At 39.3% G+C, this 27,234-nt stretch overlaps 3 protein-coding genes and 1 long non-coding RNA gene across 4 annotated transcripts; 2 read left to right on the plus strand and 2 right to left on the minus strand.

Annotated features, from left to right (window-relative positions):
• Positions 1 to 1,826: 1,826 nt before the first annotated feature.
• On the plus strand, positions 1,827 to 5,063 carry LOC131333960 (uncharacterized). The gene has a single exon (XM_058368809.1). It carries the CDS (start codon positions 1,967 to 1,969, stop codon positions 2,138 to 2,140), a length of 174 nt encoding a protein of 57 aa, XP_058224792.1. The 5' UTR covers positions 1,827 to 1,966; the 3' UTR covers positions 2,141 to 5,063.
• A 3,003-nt stretch (positions 5,064 to 8,066) lies between these two features.
• LOC131333953 (uncharacterized) lies at positions 8,067 to 10,596 on the minus strand. Its single transcript, XM_058368798.1, has one exon. The coding sequence runs from the start codon at positions 10,441 to 10,443 to the stop codon at positions 8,188 to 8,190; it is 2,256 nt and encodes a 751-aa protein (XP_058224781.1). The 5' UTR covers positions 10,444 to 10,596; the 3' UTR covers positions 8,067 to 8,187.
• A 3,058-nt stretch (positions 10,597 to 13,654) lies between these two features.
• On the plus strand, positions 13,655 to 14,919 carry LOC131333957 (uncharacterized). The gene is made up of 3 exons (XM_058368807.1): positions 13,655 to 13,689; positions 13,734 to 13,770; positions 13,861 to 14,919. The coding sequence occupies exon 3, from the start codon at positions 13,897 to 13,899 to the stop codon at positions 14,575 to 14,577; it is 681 nt and encodes a 226-aa protein (XP_058224790.1). The 5' UTR covers positions 13,655 to 13,689; positions 13,734 to 13,770; positions 13,861 to 13,896; the 3' UTR covers positions 14,578 to 14,919.
• Positions 14,920 to 23,453: 8,534 nt separating this feature from the next.
• Positions 23,454 to 27,209, minus strand: LOC131334011 (uncharacterized). The gene is made up of 3 exons (XR_009202001.1): positions 26,938 to 27,209; positions 25,521 to 25,602; positions 23,454 to 23,684 (listed from the first exon to the last, which is right to left on the minus strand). It is a non-coding gene; the product is annotated as an uncharacterized LOC131334011 (long non-coding RNA).
• Positions 27,210 to 27,234: the final 25 nt, after the last annotated feature.

Below are 27,234 nucleotides of genomic sequence, written 5' to 3' on the forward strand. Positions count from 1 at the left end.
AGGGGATCTCCTTCGCTCTCACCGCCTCTCCATTATTGCGAGAAGGCTAAGACTCTTTTCTTAGGGGGAGATCTCTCACTTTGCCCATCATTTTTGGACCGCAAAGTTTTCCTTTTTGTAATTTGTTACTCCATCCGTCCCCTTTTTAAAGTTCAGTATTTCATTTTTGAATTGTCCATTAATAAGTGTCCATTTTGTAAAGTTAATGGGTAAAAGTTGATACATTTTTTATTTTGCCTCTAAAAGTAGATTCCATTTTAAAAAGTTAGTGAGTAAAAGTATAATGATGATGCCTCCATAGAGAGTAAATAAGGAAAGTGAAGGTAAAAGTTGATGTGAAAGGTATAATGATGATGTTTTCTTAATAAATTGGAGTTACTAAACGGAACATATAAAAATGGACGGAATGATTATTATTATTTTTTATATATGAAATGATCTATTGTCGAGTCAACAACCTTAAAAAAAAAACTCACAATTATATTTATACCTATCTCATACGATGAACCAAGTCAAGGATGATTCAAAAGTTTAGTTGAATTTCCCCCTCCTCACACTTATTTTTATGAGTATAAAATTTTCCACGATCATTTTCACGATCAGTAATATTACATAAGAATTATCAGTTACACTAGGACTGAGATATGGTCGAGACTCATGCGAGATTCGTAATTGCGACTTGAATGATGATCGTCGATTCGTCGTTATCTAAAATACTAAAATCTCACGCATTAATATTGATAACCAATATTCAAAAAACCAGATCCGGCTTACCGAGACTATTATAGCCCCATTGGAGTGATAGGTTTCGTGAGAGAAGAAAAGAATAGAAAGAAAAATCTCACTACTTGTTTGGATAAGAGACCTGCTATCAGTACCGATCATAACTCCACCGAAATCGTACCGACGGCTTCGCTGGGCCGTCTCCGGCCACCGAACGGTTGATCCGAGTCGTCCAAAAATTCTAAAAAAAAAATGTGTTACGATCGAGTACCTACACACATCGGATGCCGTTGATTTTCGTTTAGACCCCCTCATTTTTTATTTTTTTTAGAATTTTTGGACGGCTCGAAATATATGAAAAAATGAGGTGTTTGGATCGAGTACCTACACACATCGGATGCCGTTGATTCTCGCGTAGACCGTCTCGTTTTTTTTTGTTATAGAATTTTAGGACTGCTCTGATCGACCGTCCGATGGCCGGAGACAGTTCGGCGAGACCGTCGGTACGATTTCGGTGGAGTTGTGGTCGGTACCTATAGGTTTTCTGTTTGGATAAATAGGTAAGAAATGATAAAAATTGTGTGTAAATGCAAGGCTTATTTAGCATACAAAGAAGGGCCTAACTCGTCATAAGCAAAAACACTTGAGTCTTGACGCGACAACTCGACGAACTTCAAGACCATCGCGGACATTGACATTGCACAAATCCTCCAACACATCCGACGGCGCTTGATCGAACACTTGCTCCCTTCAGTTAGCTAGATCACAAGCACAACCGTCAGTCTCTCTCCGACCAAAGCCTGGCTGCAGCCAAAGGTTAAGTCACAAGTCCGTTCCATTTTAAGTTGCTCATCGATCAACACGATCAGGTTGTAATCGGGCATAAAAGGGGTGCTGGTTCGAAACTGTCCGGAGAGCCACTTGCGAATCGAATTCCATTCTCCATTGATCATAGTTACATATTAGATCAGACGGCCAGAACGAATCTGGTTGTCAGCTTCACCAAAAACCACATGGGCGCAATTGCATCTGAAAGTTCACTCCCTGTGGAGTCCCATCTGTTCAACGGCACTGCCACAGCCTACACAGAGGATTGGCCCTAAACACAGTTGTCAAGTCTTGGGCAAGGCGTCACGCAAAACCTTTATAAATCCAACCTCTGGAGAAGGAAAAACCCTAAGACGAAAGAAGCTCCCGGTTCTACGTACAAATCGCTGTATCTATACCCTAGGATCGATCTCCGATGGGTATAATCAGAACTGCTTTCAAACTAACGGCGGGGACGATGTTCGGAGTGTACGTAGCTCAAAACTACGACGTTCCGAACATAAAGAAGCTCATCAACACGGGGCTCGTGTTCGCGAAGCACCTGGAGGAGAATTACCGGAAGCCGAACAAGAAGGACGAGGATAATTGATCGGGAAACAGTTGAGGTTTCGTTCGACTCAGAGTTTTTTTTTTCTTCCTAATTTTTGAAGTTTCTGTTTTGGTCCTGTAGTTGAAATCCTATCATCGGTGAGGGTTTTGTTAGTGATGATGATCGAAACGATGAAATTTGACTGGAATTCTGGATTATATGGATAGTGAAAAGTTGAAGAATTTTGGTTATGTGTTAGGGTGTTTTCCTGTTTTAACTTTGAACTCTGTGTGTTATTTTTATGTCTTGCCGAGAAAGTACTGGTCTTACTGGAAAAGAAAAGGAAAAAAAAGGTACTAAACGATACAATCCAGTGTTTACATCGGAGGGAGAGGATTAATATCTTGCATTTGATTCCGTCTTTGTTTGAGGATAGGACTGTAAACGAACTGAGATGCTCACAAGCAGCTAATGGCTCTGGTTGGCTTGTTTAGTAATCGAGCCAAGCTCGACACTCAAAAGCTCGGCTTGTTTGTATAGGCCGATCGTTAGGTAAATTAGCTAGGCTCGGCTTGGGCTCGTTTACAACCGAGCCGAGTTCGAGTTTTAGGCGCGTATAGTAAATGAGCCTAGCGAATACTATGAAGCTCGGCTTGTTTAGACTCCTATTTGAGGACATAATTAAAGGTTTCAGTGGTGAAAACATATGAGAATACTTTGCGTTTGATTCAATCAAGATTATTGCTTAAGTGGATTGGATTTAAGACATTTATGAGAAATTAATTGCATTTGGTCCTCTTTGTTGAAAATGGACTGGAAAGGTTTAGTTTCGAGAATTGTGAGACGAAAGGAAAGATTATGTGACATATGTTCTAGTTTCTTACGATGGGTTCACTGTCCCTGGAGTTCTTGTTATGGTAGTACTCAAGAACTTAATTGTATTCAAGTCAACTTTTCAGATTGATCCAAGAATGATTTAAGCTTGTGGCTTCTTTTTAGTGCTAGTATAACACAGACTTAACTGTAGATTTTCTTTTTTTGGTGCAACGGAAATTACATTAATTGACCAAACAGAAGCAGAGTCATACAGACTAAAATAGCAACAACTTAAAACAGAAAACTGAAGACCTAGGTTCTGAGATGCCCGACACCTAGGCAGTCGGCGATCACGTATTCCCTTGCCACAAGGGGAACTTGCTCTGTGACGACTAAACTTTCATATTGTTCAGCTCCCAATCGGGCTAGTCAGTCCGCCGTTTGGTTGGCTTGACAGAAGATGTGGCTAATTCTGGTTCCAGTTCAGGTTGCCAACATTTTTGCGTCTTTGACTAGAATGCGTTGGGGGTGATCCATAGCGGCGCCGCCATTGACTAGATTCACCGCAATACATGAGTCAGATTAAATCTTCACATGCTGTAGCCCTTTTTCTTGAATGATTGTAAGTCCTATGTACATTGCCCAAAGCTCAGCTTCCAAGCTCAAGTTGCATTCCAACTTTCCATAAAACCCTAGAATCCATGCCCCTGCATCGTTTCTGAAAACTCCTCGAAATCCAGGTTTATTGTTGGAGTCATACCAACATCCGTCCGTATTTAGTTTTATCTCTCCTCCACAAGGGAACCTCCAAACAATTAAATGATTACTGTAGTACTATCAGTTTGGATGGGAGTTTTAAACGCTTCCCCAATTTCCTTGGCATAAGAGTTAATAGCTTTGAGGCTCACTGCTGGTGGAATATTAACATTATTGAAACTCTGTTTTGTTTCTATCTTTCCTAATTTGCCAAAGAGTGGTAACAAAAACTGTATTCCAAGGGATATCTCTATCCTAACGATAGGAGTGACTGGATTTACCATTAACTACAATCCAATCGTTAAGGGTTCTCCTGAGAAGGTTTCTAATCCAGTTGTTGTGACAAATAGAGGACTACATGTCTTTGGCTTTGGGGCATTCACGAAATAGGTGACTCAAACTCTCAGGACTGGTATTACAGCGAGGGCAAGCGCTCGAAAGGTTGATTTTTCTGTTAGCTCTCAACGGGTTTGATGGCAATTTGTCATCCGAAATGAGCCATAAGTTTTAATTTCTTCCGGGATTTTGAGCTTCCAGAACAAAATCCAACCCTTCGTATCCGTATCCTCAAAATTGATTAGATCATAGGCAGCAGCAGTAGTGAATCCATTACTCCCAGGACTGGCCCAGGTAAGGTAGGGTGATCAGGGGAATTCGTGTAACTAGAGAGATGTATGTTATAAATGATATTCGTATCCTGTTGATCTACTATGTGTGTGTGCTATGTTTGAAAGATCCCAGGTATCATTATCATCAACAATCTCTTTTACCTTCGTATTACCATTAGTATGGGGTCCCTGATACTTTAAGATAAGAGGGCCACTCCCACACCACCAGTCCTTCCAAAGATCCACTTTGGATCCATCTCAATGGTCCATTTATTCCCCTTTTGATTATGTGATTGGTGTTGACCATGCTACGCCAAACATGTGAAGCATTACGTTTTTGGTGCTATCAGTGACGTCTACCATACCTAACTATACCATCCAATGGTCCATTTATTTGGTCTCTTAGCATTTTAACCCATGCATGGTGACTTTCCAGCTAAGTTTGGTTAGGAGTGCCAAGTTTTGGTTTCTAGCTTTCCTGATACCAAGTCCACCCCTATCTTGCATTTACAAACAGTAGTCCAATTAACAAGGTGAATGTTTTTGGTGCTATCAGTATCTCCCCAAAGGAAGTTTCTATTAATTCTGTCCAAATTATCACACACACTCACAGGGATTTCCATAGTCTGCATGGTATAGTTAGGTATGGTAGACGTCACCGATTGCACGAGAGTAGCCCTACCTGCTAAGTTCAAAACATTAGCTTTCCAGCCAGCAAGTCTCCTGTGTACTTTTTCGACAATAGGATTAAAGTGCAGTCTGCTCAATATACTCTGAAGTAAAGGCACACCCAAGTATTTCCCAAGATCAGCAGTCAAAGAGATACCAGTAATGTTACTAAGCCTTCTAGCTCTTCTGCGATTAATGTTGGGGGAAACATACATTTTGGATTTAACTATAGATGCTTTCCTGGAAATATCCTTTTTCTCATTTTGTTGTTTTTTATTGCGAGAAGTTCAGCTAATAAACTGGAAGATTGAGATTTTGGTGTTGTTTGCACCTGTCTGGTAAATTACTGGTAGAAATACTTCTTTGGGGAAAAATTGGCAAGTACAGGCTTTGAAATCAATAGCATAATGAACTCATGGCTTGGGAGTTGGAGGTTTCAAGTGTCCAGAAGTGTTCAGAAATCAGTATTGTCGCTTATCCAAAGTCATAATTGTTTAGGCTCGAGATGGTTGATGGGGGGGATTAATGCGATTGTTCGTAGTTTGTGAATAGTAGTTACACAGTTAAAAGCGTGCTGTGTCCATTTGACAAGGACAAAAGGCTCTAATCACAGCTAAAACTGCATCTTGATTTTGGTTTTTGTCCTCTTCTTCTTCTCCTTTTATTGCTATCTTAGTACTATCTAGTATCTATAGCTTGGGATTCCTTTGTATACGGATTGTACTTAATTACATGGCCAGCATTTCATGGATAGGCAGTAATATGAAGCATGATTATGTAGACAAATCTCTGTTTTGCAAGTGATCAAAGTTTTGTAATGGAATCAAATGTCAGACTCGGAAGGGTTGAGGTAGAAGAAGATATGAAGGGTCGATCCAAAATGGAATTCTATCACCTTTTTAAGAACAAAATTTGAGAGAAAATTGTTAGAGCACAGAGTTTGTTCAAGTCGGGTGGTTCGACCTATATAGAGAAGTACTATCTAGTTGAAGCAATTCAAAGCCATTTGTCCCCCCTGAATCATCATCCTTGTTCTTACCTGCACCGCTTCCATGATTATACTTATTAAAGCTGTTATACACTGATAGAGAGAAGACTGAAGAGTACTAACCATGTACTGTCACCCAGCCAAGTCTATTTCTTGGAAAAGAATTAGTTAATCTTGCGCTAGTACAGCTTCATTTAGTTAGTCGGATAGCTTGAGTGTATAATCTCCTCTTGTATTCTGTTATGCGATTGGGATCAGTTGAAAAAATTCTCTCTCTAAACTTTGTCATGCATACATGATTACTTATTCTCTGTTTTCATTATAGGATTCCTTCTAGTGCCACTAATGCATTGCCCTCGCACATTTATACAGCGTCAAACTAGTCAGACGGTGTATATCCATATGTGATTAAGTTGTCATTTGCTGAACTAGTTGAGTGGGGATTGTTTAGGTCTACAAATTCTTTTGGGTCTTTCTACACTGATGCAGTTGGTGTTTGGGTTTACATCTCTTATGTATCTCTGGAGTCTTGGAGGAGGCACCTGTTTAAGCACAATCATATGTAGAGATCATACAAGAAATGAGTTTTTTTGTACTTCTAATGGGACAACAGAGGTTCCATATGCAGTGAGGTTACGGATCATAGGAAGTGATGAATTCCAACAGGATCCATGGTGGATTTTATTACAAGACAATACATTAAGGAAATCCAGTCGTGCAACAATATAAAAGACAGTACATAAAGGAAATCCTAGATGTCCTGCAGGAAACATGACTATGCCCAAGATGCATACATAGTACTGTGCACTAGATGAAGATCTTGAGTAGATCGCAGAAACATGAAGGGCATGAGCAGAATTCCAACCACATAGAGCGAGGGCTTGGATGCAATTTTCTCAAAGGAAGTTGGGTGGGGTTTTTGGTTGCTATTGGTAGTGGTGGAAAGCAGAATGCAACAACTCTATTCATAATTTTCATTATTACCCTGCCTGTCCTGATGCTTTCTGTATTTTCGTAAAAGCATGAATAAGTTGATTAACGGATGTTCAATAAAGAGTACTTTTCACATAGTTGTTGAATGAAATTCTTATCATGCCAGCCATTTGTTTTCTTCAAGATAATTTCACTTATATGTATGCCTATTTCTATTGAGACTCCTCATGGTAGAGGACAGATGGATACATTTTGGTAACTATTTCCCTTCTGTTTTTTGTGGAGAAACTTTTTGAATGGATTTGAAGAAACATCAACTAGTTATTGAGATATGTGGGGAACCTCATTGTAAATAGGCATTCATGCGTCATTAAGAAGTTCCGGATTTGGATTTGGGTGCAGATACGAACAGAAACACGGACACTAAAACGGGATACGTCATTTCTATAACAAAAAAATATGGGGACGAACACGGTAGGGGACACAACAAAAACAAATAAAATTACTTTTAAACCAATGGAAACATAGTTATAACTTTATGTATATATATAATATACACATTGTATTACACTTTTACCCCAAAATATTCAAAGTAATACGCCTTTAGCCCCAAAAAAAACTTTTAAAAAAGTGCATATTTAACCCCTACTGTGTCACCATACGCGTCCCTCCTATGTCCCTCCTGCGTCCTTGGCTTGTCCCCTTGAAAATATTAATTAAATTTAATGAACACGCCATGTGGCGTGTCCCGTTTTTTGCCGTGTCCCCTCGTTGGACACAGTTATGGCAACCTCTAGGAGCGTCAACGCTCCATAGGCTCCCAATCCTACGGAATTTCTGGAAATATTATAATTGCTAAGAAATCCAAGCAGGTATAAACATAATACAAGTAAAATCAATGTATAAGGAGATTCTTAAATGTCAAACAGAAATTGACGATCTTATGATTGGATGAGAATGGTTTGAAAGCTTTCAGGCGCTCTGTAGGTAGAAAGTTGATCCACGCCCGCTATCAGATGGTCCCGGGGTCTTTTGTCTCTTCATTCTCTTTTGGCATCTATGTACAAGACGACCTATTGTATTTGGGGTTTCTGTACTCTAGGTTGAATTTCTGATTTGTATAACTGTCTTTACACGTTCACACTGTATTTCTATTGTGTTGCTCACTAAAATGATTTCCGTTGTTCTCATTCCTCCACATGTAAAGCTGCGAGTATTGTCCAAAACCATACATCGTATTCAAAACTGAAAATTCTTAATAAGATTCTATTTCACAATACATGTGGTTCAGATGGTTCTATATAGGTGTATTCAGTTCTAAATCGATGCAGTTGATTCTACACAATGGATACGTACAGATCAGATGAACTAAAAGCTGTTGCACTCCCAACAGTTGATAAAGTCTTCTGCTTGTGTAATGAACGCCAGTCATCAATATGTGCGAGCTGCTCCGGATTCAAACTTGAAAGTGGTTGTTGACTGAGAATTTCCAAAATCTTTTCTGACTTTCCCAGAAGAACAATTGCGCTGTGGACACTTTCTTCCCTCTCTTCAATGGCACTGTTGTGGCATTGCATGGGTATAACCATCGGTAAGTTGGTGAAACAAGCGCCAAATATGTCAGCTATCATGGTACACAACCTTTCAAATAGCCTCTCACTACCATCATAGTCTCTGGCTTCATAATCCATAAAAATAGTTTTACATATTCTGTACATGGAATTTGACGCCAACACCTTGACAGGCCACCTAGAAGGGTCCTCCCTCAAACAACCATGAATGTCTTCCGTTCTGAATTCCCAAAACCTCTTCTGTGCATTATCAGAAAGCTCTTCCATTACCTTTTCTGGGCTTTTCGCTTGCAGGGCCATCTTGCGGAGATCCACATCTAGCCACCTGTGATAGAGTTCGATACCTAGCCACAAAATTTCTGCTGCCCTCCGGATGTTATCTAACTCTGCTGTGGAATTCAGGTTATTCTGTACAATTCTGACATACATGAGACCTTCGTTTACGCTTCTTATTAACTGTTCAATCAGTAGGCTGTCAATTCCTGGGAGTGCGACCGCAATACTAGTTAGTGTCACGACTGGAAGAGCCCAACAATTTGTAGGTTCTTCGGCATCTAGAGAAGGAACCTTGTCGCTATCAAACTCAAGTACTCCCTTAAATTCTTTTAATGACTTTGATTTCTCTAGAAGCTGTATGAGATTTTTAGGCGGCTTCTTTTTTCCCATTAGAAACCACTTGTCAGTCGCATCACAATTGCTCTCTACCATCACATCAATCAATTCTTCCTCTCCCTCAAGATGCAAAACGAAACGGCTGAGGTGTAGCTTTGAAAAGGGCTTTGATTCAGACCCTGAGTCGTCATTTGTAACACCATTGTGGCATTTGAACAACCATGTCAATCCCTTGCAGTAGAGATAGCATGTCAGAACCCCACGCATGAAGAAAATGGAAACTAGTCGGACCAATTTGCTCACCACCACTATTCCGCACTGCACTCGAATGCACAAGTCCAGAGTTGCATTCTTCGCGTCATGGGTGAGCTTTTTACCTTGGCGTCCCCACATTGGTAGCCCTAACGGGCACTCTTTCCACTCTACCATCCACTGGATCCAGTAATTTTCCACTTTAAACTGGGGTTTAAACTTGCAGACCTTAGTTGCTTTCTTTGGACACCTGAAATTGATAGCGGTGAACCATCTAAAAGCAGGGGCAATAGTACCTGCAACAACTGCTATGATTTGGGTTACAAGAACTAAAGTAGTTGACCACTTATATGCCGATTCACCAATGCAAAATTTGAAAGACCGAGGCATGAAGTAAGATCGAAGCATAGCTTCTGCTAAGGTCACAGCAGCCAAAAGGGAGAATGCCCCTGAGGCAGTACATGTCGCCGAACGCCCTATGACAAACTGGGGCCCACAGGTATGCGCCATCATCCAAAACTTGGTCAGATCCTCTCTCAGTTTCTCAGGATGGCATTTCTCAGTTCCATTTGAGCACTCTTTCATTGCCATTTGATGCTTTTTAGTGTATTTCATCTCGAAATAGCGTTTGGTAGTCGGGACAGTCAAAGCTGAAGAACACAGCATTGCTAGCAAAACAAGCATGAGGAACATAAGGAAAGCATGTTCTTTCCAGAAAACATAAATAACCCCAGTACCCAATTGGATGCAGATGTTGACTATTGCAGTAATAACAAGGATTCCCAGAGCCACGATGTTCGCGACTATTTCTTTGTTTCCCATGGTTCCTAGAGAAGGCATGGAATTACCCATTACTGTGCATATCAAGGCGGCGCTACTGAGTTTTGCGAGTTGCTCTTGGCGGCGGGGCATGGAGGTGTTGAGGTCGACCGACAGTTTGATCGCCACTGCTATAAAGGTTAGGGTGGTGGCATTGAGAGAGAAGAACTTACATGGGAACCAGAACTTCCGTTGGCGGAATCCGTTGAAGGCGTCCACAGCCATAGCGATTGCACAGGCGGCGGATGCCACGGCTATGTAGATGCCGATCCATGGTACCGGTTGATCGAACTTGGAGTCGTTTAGATACCCATCTACGGTGCAGCCAAGCCCGATCATGTTCAAGCAGGGCAAGTTTGAGCTGTTGATTCTACTATTGCTGGTGTGGAAATGAAGATGATGGCTATGGTGAAGTGAAGCTTTAATCTACAAGGTATTATTTGTTTATTCCTAGAAGTTGAGATTTTTGAGACGGGTGACTTTGGAGTACACTTTGAATGCTTCTGCTTCCAACCCCCAACCGCCAACCACCCCCCCCACACACACACACACACTTTTTTTTTTCGTGGTGCCCATTCTATGATGGGTCTAGTGGAGCTTATTATGTTGACTTTATTGCATTGGACACTTGTGGTTGAACTTGTCTAGAGAGAGGAGATCTGGACCTAATTGAGTGAACTAGAGGGATGCACAGAGTCATCCAATCCTTAGAGAGATTATTCCATAGCCCTTGAGACCCTTGAGAGATTATTCCATGCTCGTGGACCCATGCTTCACCCTCGTAGTAGTACTGTGATATGATTCACGGCACACAAACTACTTACTACAATGAGAGGTGAAACAATATTCTGAGAGTATGCAATAACTTTTGCAAATCCTTCAAAAAGTTCTAAATACATTATTTTAAGGCTGATGCACTTGATGTCATCAAATCACTTTTAGTACTAACTTCTATTCTAAGGTGCTGTTTTGCTTTCTTTTTAAATTTTTTTTTTCAAAAGAAGGTAATTTTGAGATCAAATATAATGAAAATAAAAAATAATTTTTAATTTTTTTTGCACCGTTTAAAAGATCTCAATGAGATCTATCAAACAAGATCTATATTGATAAGAAAATTATTTACGTAAACACATGATTTTTGAGCTTGAAATTACATCATTTTCTAAAAGTTTTTTTTTTTTTAAAGAAACCGAAACGGGGCCTAAGATTATGCTTTCCCAATCACGTTACCTTGACCTCTCTTGGCGTAGATTACGAATTACTATTCTATAAGTTGCTTCAAGGTTAAGGTTGATTGGCAATGATTTTAACCTATTCGTGGGGATTATGACAATGTTATGAATCAAGCCATGAACATGGGGATTTAAGTGAGGTCGATGTAACAAAATTTTGTAGCTCTGAGAATCATGTATGTGTCTAGGTCAGAATATAATTGAAATTTCAATGAATCCAAGTGAACGGACCTGCACTTGAATACTGAATAGCTTAGTTTAATGTGCTTCTGGGACCTGTTTGGACTCGGTTGTGTCAAAAATTAGATTTGATCGAACATCAACATCCACAAAAAAGAAACACATTTCTGTAAAAATTTAGGGAGCGTTTCTGCTTTTTAAAATGGATTAAAGCCCATGTTTTTTACGGATTTTTTTCTAGGCGGGTCATTTTTCTCACATGCATCAGCTAAAATACTATTAAACGGAAACAACTAAACCATTGTCGTTAGCCTGTAGCCTAGTGAAAACGCACCCTTATATTATTAAGAAGAACACCAATCGATTGCGTCAGTACTGATATTTGATCAACTTCATCTTTTACAAAAACATTAAACCAAATGCGAAAAAAAATTGAATAAAAACAAATCAAGAAGTCAACTTTACTTTCTAAGCCAAAACCAATCTAAATCAGTAGGCCCTTGATTATGTTACTTTACACATGTTCGATAGAAAGTTCAGTAGGATAAAATTGGACATGGTTCCCGCACACATCTTGTAAAAGGGGTGTGTACAGCACGCATTTTCGTATTAATTCTTTTTATCTGCTGCACCTTGTATTTGGAGCCACAAAAATTCATAAAGTTGTCATAAAAAAAATTCATAAGTTGGACAATAAAAACTCATAAATTGAACCACAAAAATTCGAAACTACTGCCCATTTTTTTTGAATTGCGCCGACTTTTTGAACCACAAAATTCTTAAGGTGGACTACAAAAATTCATAACATGGACCGCAAAAGTTTGGATTGAATTTATGCGTTTTTTGCCACAAAAATCTCATAACACGAGCCGAAAAAAATCATATGGTGAACCACTAAAATTCATTATTAAAGCACCGAAAGATTCCATACGTCAGGCCACAAAAACTTATACCACGAGTCACAAATTCGTAAAGTGCATATTGTACACCCATGTGTGTATTGAAGCTTTTTTCTATGAAGTTTTGTTAAACTATCCTGTATAACCTTTAGCATAGCTAGAGGCGGGAGCACAAGTGATGAGTATTGTGCTTATTTTGTCAAAATTTAACTTGCACACACATAGCATGTGCCCAGGCCTCTAATTTTCTAATTAAAGATTCGCTCTTTAATCGGAAAGCCGCTTTTTAATTGAAATTAAAGACCCGCCCTCTTTTTTATGGACCTTTTGTGATGTTATTAATGTGTGTTTAAACTTTGCAATGTCAGTTTACAATTAACATCATTAAAAGAAAGCAGATAGCATGTGAAGATGAAAAAGTGAAAGACCTCTTAGCTGCCTAGAGTATAACCCCAAGCCTCTAAAAATTCGGATCAGTGGTTCCCTTCTCTTTCCTCAGCCCTACGCCATTAAAGACACCAATATAAGGATGACACAAAAAGTGCAGTAAGAAGGTAGTATTTTAGTATGTTTATGCTTGTGATTAACTTATGTAGAATAATTTTTTGGTTTTATTTTTATTCTTTTTTTTTTTTTTTGCATTTGTTAGTTTTATGCCCAATTTTTATGTGATATGGGTGAATAAGGACAAGAGAAATCGGAAAAGTAAAAAAAAAAGAAGAAGCTTTTCTTTGGATATTTTCCAAAATACTTGTGTAAAAGTCAAAATTTTTTACTTTTCCGATTCCTCTCGTCCTTTCTCACCCATATCACATAAAAATTTGGCATAAAAGTAACAAATGCAAAAAAAAAAAAAAAATTGAATAAAGATAAAACCAAAAAATTATTCTGCGTAAGTTAATCACTAGCGTGAACGGAGCAAAGTTTGCCACTTCTATTTTCTCTAACGGCACTCCCTTTTGTGTCTCTATTAGGTTATTTATTTTGTGAGAGAAGGTGAATGTGTTGGAAAAAAAGGATCGGCGAAATCAATTCCCCGCGTTCTTTTCTCCAAAACTTTCTTCTCCTTTTTCCTCTGGGAGAAATGATTCCTAGTCTCCTCCAGACCCATTGCAAAGCACAGCCCAAATTTTATGGGCCTTGGCCCGTTGACCTTCGTCAAACTTAAGCCGGCCTAAAAATTTCCTTTAAAAACCACGTCATGCCGTCCCTCTGTGGTTTATTTATTTTTTCCGATCCGATCATTCGCAAGTTAGATATCGTGAAATTCCGGCGAGCGAGCGAGCGAGCGAGAGAGAGAGAGAGGGAGAGAGAGAGAGAGAGAGAGAGAGAGAGATTCCACGATCAATTTACAGGTAATTTGGATTCCCCTACCCTCATTTTCAATCGAATTAGGGTTTTCAATCCAACAAGGGTTTCGAATCGAATTAGGGTTTTCTACACAGATCGTCTTCCCTTGCATTGAACCCTAGTCTCCAACCATGGGAGGCCACGGCGGTCTAAACATCCTCCCTCAGAAGCGATGGAACGTCTACAACTTCGACAACAGAGAGAAAGTCCGGAAAGACGAAGAGGAAGCCGCCAAAGAGGAGCAGCTCAAGCGCGAGCAGTCTCGCAAGCGCGACACCGAGTTCCGCATCGAGCAGCTCCGCCAAGCCCGCGGCCTGGCTCCCTTGGTTCATCAACCCTCCACGGCGGCACCAACCGCGGCTGCACCGGCTCCGCCGTCGCCCGAGCCGGAGTCGAAATCGAAGTTGAACCACATTAACTTGTTCGAAGGGATTAGGATTTTCGATCCAGTAGAAGGGAAAAAAGAGGATGAGGACAGAGGAGGGGCGCGTAAGAAGATGAAGGTGGAGAAGAAGAAGGAGGAGGTGAGGGTTGTGTTGCCTGAAGATGAGAAGTATAAGTTAGGGTATGGGGTGGCTGGAAAAGGGGTGAAGTTGCCGTGGTATTTGTCTCGGCGGCCGAGTGACGATGTGGAGAGAGAGGAGGAGGTGGAGGATGAGGGTGGTAAGTGTAGAGTGGGGAAGAGTAGCGGGAAGAAGACGGTGGAGGAGATGAGAGAAGAACGGTTGAAGAGAGAGAAGAGGGAGAAGGAGCGGGAGCGGGCTCTGGTGGTAGGGAAGGGCAGAAGGGATGGTGGGTTTTCCAGGAGGTAGGTTTTGAGGGAATTGCATTTGTGTTATGTTTATTGCCAGAGTTTTTGATAACTCGAGTGTCCGGGCCAGCGTTAATAGGTATTCTCTTGATGCATATTTGAATTGCTTGATGATGAGTAGTTGAGGAAAGAGTATGATCAAGATACAGTAACATATTCTGATGTGTGGTGATGAAATTGTTTGGTCTCCTGTTTGATTCTTGATGTCTGTTGGTAACTTGTGATCATGTCTGGTTACTCTATTGTATATTCATGATTCTTGCAGCTTTTTTGTGTGTTGACAATGTAGGCTACAGGCTGATGTTCAACTTGATGGCCTCTGTTATTCAGCTCTATTTTGCAATCCTCGTGTAGTCTCCAGGCAGGACAGATCGATTTTCTGCTTCATTTGCTTAGTTTTTCTGCTCAGAAGGCATAATTCAGTATTCGTCATTTAGAAAAAAAATTCAAAAGAGTGATCTTCAAGTTGCTGCCACACAAATAGGAGCTGTATGTATGGATTGATTCTGTAAATGGAGGGATTTCATGAGAAAAGAAAAGAACTAACTTTCTTGCCAAATCACCCATTTGAATTGAGTATTTTGGTAAGAAATGGTGAGAAAAGTACAAAAAGGAAAACTTTTGATTGGTCCTTACCCTTTCTCACCCAATCTCATAAACAATGGTGAGATATGGTGAGAAAGGGCTCCCCTTTCTTATCTCATCATTTCTCACCATCCAAATGGGTTGTAAGAGAACCGAGGATGAAGGGAGAGGGTAAACTTGACATGAAGGCGGTTCAATCTTTTAGTTCCGTACATCTCCATAGTACAATGCCCCCTTAAAGCCTAGATGCGAATCATGTGATGGGATAGACTATTTCACAATTTTGGCTTTATTGGGGTAGCATACAGCATCCTACTCTAGACGCCCCCGCTTGCATGGGACAAGCAAAGGGAGGACTAACCGCCTTCACCCATCGGTGTTGAATGGGAAGCATTGCAAAGCGCTTCATGTCCGCCTGCTGCTTATTAGTGTAGGGCTTTGCGTGGCCCTTCAAAGACTAAGTTGTGCCTTCCCCTATTAACAATTGCTTTTAGGTGAGTTGGTTAGAACTTGATCCAACACACAACATTTTGACTTTCTCGAATCCCCGATGCAATGGTGGCGTGCTCTTTTGCCCACCAAGGAAAATACGACGTATTTAGAGATGTGCTGCAGAAGACAACTGCATGTTCTTGTATTTGCCAGCATGTGTGCCTATTTATTGAGGAATTGATTTCTATTAGCTTAATAAACTTGGTAATTACCAAGGATTTGTTGGTACTTGGTAGGTTCTTAGATGGTATTTCTTGCAGCTATAGAAGTGTGTAGATTTCACTTTTTTTTTTTTATTGATTTTTAGAATTGGAAAGACAAATAGCATGGAAAGTAAGGAGATTCTGCGCTCACAAGGTTTGGTTCTCCACAAATTGAAAACAATAGGGGCGGATCTCCCCCACCAAAGACGTATGGAGCCACTTGCATGCATGTGATGGATTTGAGGTTTCATCTACATGTATGGGTGGGTTACTTAGGTATGTGTGGCTCCTCCAAAGTATTCAAGAGAGGAGAGTGAGAAAAAGGGAGAGATGCGTGTTCTAACCCAAAGGTTAGAAATATGCCTGGTTTTGGCATGAGCTGCTCTCATCAATTCTGCCAATATGCCTCGTACTGTTCCAAATTGTACGTAAACTTTCGTGTGTTAAAATTCTGATTTTCATTCTACTGCACAAAACTGAAGTTTTTGTTGCTGTTTTTGTTTCTCGATCTAGTATGGATCTTTTGCTGCTCAAACAATGAATGAGTTCTCCACGGCCATTAAAATCAAACAATCATTGGAGGGGATGCGATCTGCTTTTGGTGTGAGCCCTTTCTTTCATTCTCCTACTGCTACGGCAACTAATAAGGGCGTGCCTATATAATGCAATTCCGTTATCTTCTATTCTTCAACTGCTGAAGTACAATTGGGATCATGGGGGATTTCTTGTGATCTTATGAGAACAGCTCATATCTTCATTTGGGTTTTGTTTAATCTGATGGTTCATCCACCTTTGGGGTTTTGGGCTAGTATGGTGATCAATCATCTCGGCGGATTTAGTTTTCCATGTACTCTTGTTAAATTTACCTTGGTTTCTCGGTTGATTTTTTGCCAATCTTGATTCCTTCTGGGCTTGAGCTGCAAATGATTGTTGGGGGTTTAAGGTGCCAATCTCGTTGGGATGTTTTACCCTGGTTGTGATGCATTTGCTCTTGTCCTTTTAATCTCTTGTATCCGTCACATTTCGTTAATAAAATCTTTTCTTTCTCCATTCAAAAAGAAAATATTCTGATTTTCATTCGCGGGGATGGTGTTTTACCAAAGCCACCTAGGTAAGAGGAATGGCTAATATATCACATGCCATCGTAGAAAACAAGTGGTACTTTGACATTGTGTGGACTCATTTTTTCTGAATAAACGTCTAAATCAAATTTCAAGGGCAAAATGTTATCGTCAACAAAAGACTTATATTTGAATCTTCCGGTTGTAATTTTTCTATCATTTGAAGCACTACCAAGAGAACCGACTTTGATTGCGGTTTGCCACCAACTATGTTCAGTATAAACATACTCATTGTAGAGAGACTCACTCACTTGGGAAATGTTTCTAGTAAATTATACCTCTTGGACTCTTGGTATATGTAGTATTCAGAAAACAAAAACAAGAAGAAAATGGCACAGACGAATCTTTGTTCTGGCGAAATGAGAGACTAATATCTACAGACTACAAATACAATAGTGAGAGCAAAAAAAACTTAAAAAGATTTAGTAATGTTTATGCTTGCTTACGGCATCTAGAGCTGCAAATAAAATTTTCACTGTAGATATATAAGTTTGGGAAATGATATTGGCACTCTAAAAATTGATGCAGGCACTCCAAAATTAGTGTAACTCCAAAGCCACTTTTCTTTGTTTTTTGGAGTGCCTACATCAATTTTTGGAGTGCCAATATCATTTTCCATAAGTTTTTAAAAGACCCATTATCTTTTCTTGAGAATCATACATCAAAGCATTTTCTGGTTACTTGAGTTCTTATTGAGGCCTTTTTTTTTTTCGAGTCGAGCCTTCTATCGAATGAGTTTCAGCTTACTCAAAATTTGACCAAACGAGCTTGGAATTGTAGCTCAAACTTATTTGTTAACTTTATGAGCCGAGTCAAGCCCATATTGAGCCGAGCCAAGCTGAGCTCATGACTGACTCATTTTGCTTGCAGCTATATTTTGATGGCTACAAGGTGGTTAAATTCACATGTCGAATTTAGGGTCGGGTTAATTCAGTACCCTGGCCCTCCTTCAATAAAAGAGTCTTTTTACGTACACATTTTTAACACACCTTTTGACACACACCACTCAATAGTATGGGGCCTCACAGTTTATTTTGACGATCCAAACTATTTATTTTGTAGGTCTTGGCATAGAAATTAATTGTGCAAGAAATTAGGTTGATCGGATAGGAACAAGTGTCTTATTAAATTTAATGGAAGAAGAGGGAGAATATATATATTTTTTTTTGGAACACGTTAGAAATTCATTAATATCAATAAGGATTACAATCTACCGTGTGCCTCTAATACAACTGGAGAAAAACCTATCACACACAAGTTAACAAAATACATAGCCAAAACAAATGAAGGAATCAAGTTCAGCAATAAATTGATTAGATTGGCAGAAGGCAGATCTGCGCATGCAATGTGTCGATATCCAGCTGTCACGGTAGTTCTACAATTGTCGATGCTTTCCACAGAGACCAATCAATGCCAACCTAGTGCGATCGATGCCAATTTAATGGCTTTTTTTACACTTTTCGGTAGAGAGCACTGCGTGCATGGAATAAACATCATGCAACTAGCTGGCCAAAAAAGCCAACTACGGCACAGAATCGATAGATAAAATGCAGTTCCACACCGCAACCATGGTTGTTGAAAAAGAAAACTACGCGAAATTAACTGCTCCGATAAACACCCACCACTACCACCTTAAACTACAGCTGAAAGCTAATAGCAAATCCTAAACTACTGCATCCCAAGAGAACCCATCCAAGGTTAGTGTCCACAAACAACAAGCAATCAAGCGAAGAGAGCCCACCACATCAACCAAAGGCAACCATGTCGCTGGCCCGAGCGCGCCCATTACTAATGGTGGCCGACACAGATCGAGGAGTTAGTAAACCGAAGCAAGCTTCGCAAAACACCAGTAGACCTGCAAGAAAATAAAGGAAACACCCACAGCAAGAACCCAGCCACACTGGAGGAGCCCGATAGGATCTGATTGGGAAGGGGAGTAAGAAGGGGAAAGTCGGATCCAATTAGAAGAGAGAAAAGAAAAGAGAGGCCGATCGAATGGGATAGTGAAGACGGAAAAAGGGGGACCAATTGGGTTTGAGAAAAAACTAGCCGAACGAAGGACCGTCCGAACGACTGGATTTGAAAGACATAAAAACGTGTGTTGCCGGAATCTGCTGAGGGGAGCGTAACGCGGGGACAACAGGCTGATGTATGGAGGTGGTGACGAGGCGGCGGCGCTTGTGCACTGATCAGTGGCGCAAACAACAGAGAGGATGATGGTGGTGCTTATTCTGGAAAATGAGAAGGTTAACAGGGGCGGCGGGGCCCCCACCGAGGGAAAAGCGGAGTTCGGGATTCAATTGCTGAGTCTATTCTTGGAATTTTACAAGTCGATGCCAAGAACTTCTGAATTAAGACAAGGCCTGGAGATGATGTTACGTCTTTAAGCTAATCTTCTACTGGTACATGGACAACTGTGGTAGAGCTTCTCGAAATACAAAAACGTATCGCCCACTTTCTACAATCCGGACTAAACCTTTGGGTAAGCTCTGCAGGACCAACAACAATAACTGCATGGAGTACGGTAGAATTCCTCGGTACGCTCATTCGGGAAGTCCCTCAAAGGACAACTCCCATGGAGAAGCGTCTATGGATAAAGCACCGTATCCATATAACTGCTTGCCACCTACGCTCCGCCATCCATTCCAAGTTTAGGAACCTAGGTAATAGTATCCCGATCAAACAACTGACGAAGGGAATGAGTGGAACAGGGAGTCTACCGGACGCGGTTCAACTAGCAGAGACTCTTAGTATTTTTAGATAAATGGGAAATTCAAAATGTTCTAGGATGGAAATGAAGGGATGTCGACAGTATTTGGGTTTCATCAGATAAAATTTGAAGGCTTTAGTAGGTTCATTGATTAGGGCTTGAGGGAAGAACTTTTTAAGTTTTGAAAAATTGAAGATCCAAATGAAGAAATTGAATTTCAATTATTTGCGGAAACATATCAATTAGTAGAATCCTTAATAAAAGAAAGAATACAAGCAAGCCTCTTCAAACCATACAAGCATACATCGAGCCCATGCGAAGTATTCAACAAGTTGTTTTTCTTGGGATGAAAATGAGAACCACATGTTCTGTATTAAATTGGCAACTTAGATGCATTTACAAGACTGCATCTATTTTTTCTTTTTCTTTTTCTTTTTTTTTTTTTATCGAGCCCAAGGCCGATACAAGCAGTACCAACTCGATCAAACTCCCAGGCTTTCACCCATTCATCAAAAGTCTCTCCTTCGACCTCTTCAACAGACACTAGGAATGACGCATAATCATAATATTTACCCGGGTGGTATTGTCTATTCATTGATGTACACTTAATCCTCCAGAAGTCGTTTTAGTTTTTGGGCATCAACTTTCTCCTTCATAATCTGAATTGCGATAGTCTTCAACGTGAGGAGCGGGGTCAAAATACGTGTCGAAGATAATGTGTCCATAATGGCGTCTTCTTATGACAATAATGATGTGGAAGCTGAGATGCGCAAAGACATAACTGATTTTGAGGGGAGGTTGAGATGGTTGTTGCAAATCAACCAATTGCATTTGCACACCCAATCCCTTGAGTCATTGACTTATTCCATGAGCTTTGTGAATTGATACAACAAAGAACAAACAACATTCAAGAATTAAGAGATTTCTATTTTTTTTTTCATTTACAACACTCTGTTACTACGTCAAAGGCAAAGTGTGGAACATGAAGGAGGATGGATCACCCAACATTTACCAACTTTTGCCAGATATGCCACCAACATTTGCCAGATATGCCTCTGTATGAGTACTTTCCACCACATGAGCCTTTGTTTTGGGAGACATGCCGAGAGGAGTGTCATACCAACTCCAGCGCAGCACCTGACTCAAAGCAGCGCCGCATGCGGACTCTACAGCTCCAGAGCTTCTTCATGCCTCTAAAAGAGAGAGTATAATGTCTTTCCTGAATCTTGCTCGGTTGTTTACTATGGAATTATTTGGGACAACCTTCTAACGATTCTCAAGAAAGATAACTCTTCATGTTATTAAGGCTATTTTGGAGGCCGTTTTGGTGCAAGTTTGGAGGAGCTAATCGTGAGCGTTGTGTTGCTTACATATCTCTTAGTTGGGCCTTATTGGAAATTGATTTGGTGTGAGCTTTTGGTCTTATATCAAGATTGCATATTCTATTTGTTGTTGAGTATGGACGTAACAGACTACCACAAAAATTACACCTTTTGTACACATATCTCACGAAGAATAGACTACTCTCCCATATGGGGTTTCTCTCACCCCACTCTCAGAGAGTTGATCCCACACTTTGTAAGAGTCACTCTCCTAGAACATCTCCAAATGTGCTCTCCCAAGTGCTTCCGCCTCACAAATGCCTTGCCTTTTATAACCATCCATGTCTTGGAGAGACGGCTAGGATCATCTTTATCCAATGACTCATATCTTCCATAAAAAAAAATCCTCCTATTGAATATCTCTTCTTCCTTAATATCTCTACAACATTCTTGAACTTTCCACACAGGTCAGACATATTGTGAAGTCTTATATAATCTTCTTGAATATTCTGGACTCTTCCGAAGCTCTCTAGGTTTTCCTATATTCTAAAACCTTTCAAAATACTCTAAAACTCTCTCAATATTCCAGACCACGTAGATTAACTACTCCATTATAATTTGAGGTTGTGTTGTATTCTCCTATTACATTTGTAATTTGTTCCTATGTAATTTTTCGAAAACTACACGTAAATAACCCCGCACAGTAATCCGTGTTTACCTACTATAATTACATGGAAAAGTCTACAATACACATCCTTTAAAAGGGTATACCATATGCACCTATTTTATGGTTCATTCATAACTTACATGAGTTCAAGACTTCAAGTCCGTTGAATTGGTAAGCAGGGTTTCACTTGATGTTTTCAAGCACAATTGTAATAAAACTCGTGGAAAGGTCGTGGCTTAAGGCTGGCTGCGATCAGATGGCAACGACTGCGAATGAAACTTATTTAAGAGGAAATTAAGTTTGTATACAGTAGAATTGTTTGTTAGTTGAATCGATTATTGAAAATAATTAAGGTTAGCTTAGAATTAAAAGAAAAAACAATTGATGAACTAAGACTCTGTTCCCCTAACGGTGAATAAGTACTTATTTTTCAAATACGTACTTATTTTTTGAATTAAATGTGATGTATTATGAGAGAATGACCTATCTAGTAAAACGAAAAATAAATTCTTAAAAAATAATAACCTAAACGGAACGGGACTACCCACCCCTCTCCGGCTCTCCTATGCTTCAGCATCCTTATGTACCCCTCACACACAAAGACAAAAAAAAAACCCACACCTCTCTAATTCCACTCTCCTTTGTTTTCTATTTTCATTCTTTCTCATTTTCAAACAAACCACATTCACTTGGTTTATGCTCGCAACATGCATATACACTTACAGAAATTTATATCCACATACACATATACACAGTCCTTATTCAGTGAGGGATCCCGAACGGTTTTACCGTGCGGACCTCGCTTTCCCGATCAAATTTTGATGATCCGAGCCACTCAAAGTGATCAGAACGTGATTTTAAAGAAACTCTCAAAAAATCGGCAAAAAAATGACCAGGAATGGCTTGATCGGAGTTTTCATTGAATGGTTCAATAGAAAACTGCTCAAATCAAGCCCTTTATCATAGAATGGTTCAATAAAAAACTGCTCAAATCAAGCCCTTCCCGGTCATTTTTTTTTTGTTGATTTCTTACAGGTATGTACCCTTAAAATCACGTTCTGCACACTTTGAACAGTTCGGATCATCGAAATTTACTTGGAAAATGGGAGGTCCGTATAGTAGAACCATAAGGGATCCTTCACTGGTTAATTTGTGCACATAAACATATGTGAAAGTTATAACAATCTATAAAGAATTGCTTATTCAAGGCTCAAGCTCATGTGAATGTTCAATACTTACTTTTCATTTGTGAGAAAATAACCTAATGTAAAGTCAATTTTGTAAATCAACATAGATTTTTTTGGAACACCATAAAATCGCAATTGATAAAGGCAAAAAATTATAGATATAGAATAAGAGAGGGTGAAATCACTGCAGTCTTTATATAGACAACAAAATAAAGAAAACGAAAAAGAAGGCAATGCGCGCTGCAATAATAAGGACCTGTTTGGCTTACCGTATCTTCACATTTTCCATTGCAGGGTTTCGCATTTTGGGTGTCAGGTAACTTCTGCCGAAATGCATTCTGAAAAATGAATTAGAGAATGCATAAAATCCAACAATAAACTTGTACGTAGCATTGCTCATACATCATCCATTTATGTTTTTTTTTTTTTTAAAACGGATGTTCGGGATAACTTGCGCGCACGTCAAACTAATTTCGTTGTGATCCATTACGTTAATCTGAGTCAAGGACAGACTGCTAATTCCATTCAAGAAAAGGACACCCAGCTAATTAATTGACTTCAAAATCGCGAGTTTCTGAACAATACCAGACGTTGATTTACAAGGGGAATTTTCCTTCGATAGAACTAGACAAAGCATCTAGTGATACAACAAGTAGGTCTGAGAAAACTGAAGGAGAACTTGAATGAAAGCCAAACATGGTTAATTTTATTTCTGGGACTGTGGTCGACATTTCTTCTTCTTCTTCTACTGTGACTGAAGTTGACATCACTCTTCGCCACTACCTGTTTATTCTGCACGTCCACCGTGTACTCTGTTACTCCTGCAAATTCGATGGAAAACACCCAAATCACGAGTTAATTAATTAGTTCTTGGAGAATGATGAGTGATTTATTATGATGATTGTCACATTAGATACTTGCAATGTGCTAAAAAATCGCTAGGCGCTAGTGAGACCAAAAAGAGGCAGCTGACTAGAGTCTAGGCAGGGACTAGTTAGGCATTGACCAATCGGTTGCCTAATCTAGGCGCAGGAGTTTGGACCACCGCCTAGGCCCTAGGCAGGGACTAAGAGGCCGATTTTTAGAACACTGGATGGTGGTGCATGTCCAAACTAAGGGATAACGGAGGAATCCGATTCCTGCACCTCCCTTGGACGACTGAATCAAGATCCTCTATTCGTTGATGTGATTCTCAGTTGACACAAAATAGAACCCGCTACAGTTTGACTTGACAATCCAAGTGGTTCATTTTGTGTGTCTCTAGATGTGATTATCATCTAGAGAAATGAACGTTCATCGTCTAATCCGGTAGTCTCCCCTTCTAGCTAGCTTAATTAAAAAATGGCAGATCCATATAAATTTTCTTGTAAAACTTCTTACCAAAACAAAATTAGGGGGTGTTTATGCTAATGATTAACTTATGCAGAGTAATTTTTTGGTTCAAACTTGTTTGATTTTTTAATATTTGTTTTTACACCAAACTTTTATGTAATATGACTTTTACATATGTATTTTGGAAAATATCCAAAGAAAAGCTCAAAAAGTTAGTTTTTTGATTTTTTTCTTGGATATTTTCTAAAGTACTTGTGTAAATGTCATAATTTTTTACTTTTCAATTTTTTACTTTTCCGATTTTCCAATTCCTCTCGACCTTACTTACCCATATTTCCCAAAAATTTGGCGTGAAACTAACAAAAACAAAAACTGTGTTGCATAAATTAGTGGAAGTCTCGTCGAAATTATAATCGTCCAAACATACAGTTCGAAGTCCTTCATACATGGGGTTGTAAAACAAATCAATTTAGTCGCGCTCGGCTTGTTAAAAACTCATTTTAGATCGACTCAAATGATAAATAAGCTCATCTCAATAATATTTTTGAAGCTCATTAATTTAACTTCTCAAACTAAACTGAAACAGTAGATCCAAAAAACAAAAAAAAAAAAAAACTAAACTAATATAATATTGCAGGCAATACATACAAATGGAAGTGGATCCTCTTCGGTCCAAGTTTTGGACCAGAGGAGACTGTTGAAATCTGGATCGTCCAACGTTGTAATAAATGATTTGGACCTGCTAAGAGACTCATCACGGGTTGTTCGGTTGGTTCTCCTATGGAAACTTATGTTTAATTTTTTGAGTTCAGTTCATATGTTAATGGCCGCTTAAGGGGTTGTTGCATCTTGAGAGTGGAACGTCACACAACTCGGTGCAAGCGGGGGGAAGTATCTTCTCTTAGGAGAGCACTACGCACGTGCCTCGATCCACATAAGTTTTCTCACATTCTTATTTTCTCTTACCATTCAAGTGCGGTCTTATAATTTTCTTCTCGCAAAGAGTCTCTGAACATGTCCGAATGATTGAATTTCACAATGTATGTATATATGGTCCAAATTTGAACGCTTTCCTCTAGTCCGAAACTTAGACCGGAGAGGATCCGATCCCCATACAAATCAATCAATTAAGTTACTCAAGCACGACTTGTGATCGACTTGATCGGGCTCATTTAGCTGGAGTGAGTTGTGACCGTACTTTTAAAGTTTGTTTAAGTAATTAGGTTTGAACAAACAACCAACTAACTATACAGCTCACTGAGCTCGATCATGAGCTCCATATATAGATATGCTTATCCCACTAGTAATAAGGAAGACGATCTCACCGGTCATCTTGGACATAATCTGGGAGACCCTTTGTCGACAGCAGTCACAACCCAGGTTCGCACTTATTACTATCACCTGAAACTGCATGGTGATATATATATATATATATATATATATATATATATATATATATATATATATATATATATATATATATATATATATATATAAAATCAGTGGAAAATTAGCAAACAAATCTGGAAATCAATTCATAACTATCTAGCTAATTGGTTATGAAAACTAGAAACTAATAAATGCAAGGCCGGCTTGATCGAGCCGAGGCGCACAAGGCGAGCAAACCGACATAAGCCCCTGAATCTCGGCTCAAAATTAGGGCCCTATAAATAGGTATAGTCAGGTTTGTAATATGTATTTAATCTAGCGCTTATACAATAAAAAATGAGCTAGCTAGCTTTGAGGAAAAGTTTAGTTTAGTTTTGCTAGCCAATATGTACGTGGCTCAAATCCTTGGGTCCTCTATTTTCTTTCTCTATAAAAATGTTTTTTTTCTCTATATTTTTTTGATTGGTGCAAAATATAATATGAGCAAAAACTATTTTTAATTGAAACAATGAAACGAATTATATATAGGGGTAAAATTAAATGGGACCAAGTAACTATCATTTTGAGGTTACATTTATTTTTATTTTATATTTAACAGAAAATAAAGGGCTCAATTTTACAAGTTCATCTTAGACTCCGAGAATCTTAGAACGGGCCCTGACTAAATGACCACCGATAAACAACTTTTAACAAAAATACAGGTTTGTAATTCTCAATGAACTTGACTGGAGATCAGAAGCCATTTGTAATTCAAAGACACATTGAAACCTACCATGCCAATTATGAACTGAACAGTCCATGGAAGATTTTCATTAAATTTTTCGGATTAATCATTTTACTTGACGAGTTAAATCTAAAATTTTAAAAATTAGGACCAAAATTTAAAAAAAAAAAAATTAAACATGAAAAAAGTTGAAAACATGGGTCTTTATATTTAGCGTCGTCTTCTGAACTTTATTTACCTTCGGTTCATATTTTTATGTTCATTCGATTACTAGACGAATGATTAATTCAATAAATATGACAAATAGCTTAACAAAAAAATGACTAACAAATCTATTTAGGCTTTCAAGCCTTTTAGGAGTTTTGGGCTGCGTTCCGTTTGAGTTAATCCCGATTGATTTATCTGGGCAAATAGGCCTTTTAGGTGTTGGGCTTGTCTCTTGGGGTGTCTCATAGGTTAGCATTCATTGTCTTTAAGGAGAATAATTTTGGCCAAACTCACGCCGAGGAGAAATCGATCTATATTTATTTAGAGAATTAATTTATGGCATGATTTGGAGAGAGGAACCTTGTAGGAAATTGATAACCAAGAACCAAGCAAATTAAGACGCAGAAAGGATCGAAATGTACCGATGGTAGTGTAAGATTCTCAGCATACATGAGAGCTTGCTGGCCCAGTTTCCCCATGCTCTCTCTCTCTCTCTCTCTCTCTCTCTCTCTCTCTCTCTCTCTCTCTCTCTCTCTCTCTCTCTCTCTCTCTCTCTCTCTCTCTCTCTCTCTCTCTCTCTCTCTCTCTCCCCTGAGGTGGAAGAAGAATCAGTCTTCCATTATATATATGCTAGAAGATAGGTACGAGTCAAATTTTATCAGCCTGAACTGCATGCTTCATGTCTATAATGAACAATCCTATTTGAAGATAGACAGGAA

Source organism: Rhododendron vialii, chromosome 7a (assembly GCF_030253575.1).
Source record: "Rhododendron vialii isolate Sample 1 chromosome 7a, ASM3025357v1".
NCBI lineage: Eukaryota > Viridiplantae > Streptophyta > Magnoliopsida > Ericales > Ericaceae > Rhododendron > Rhododendron vialii.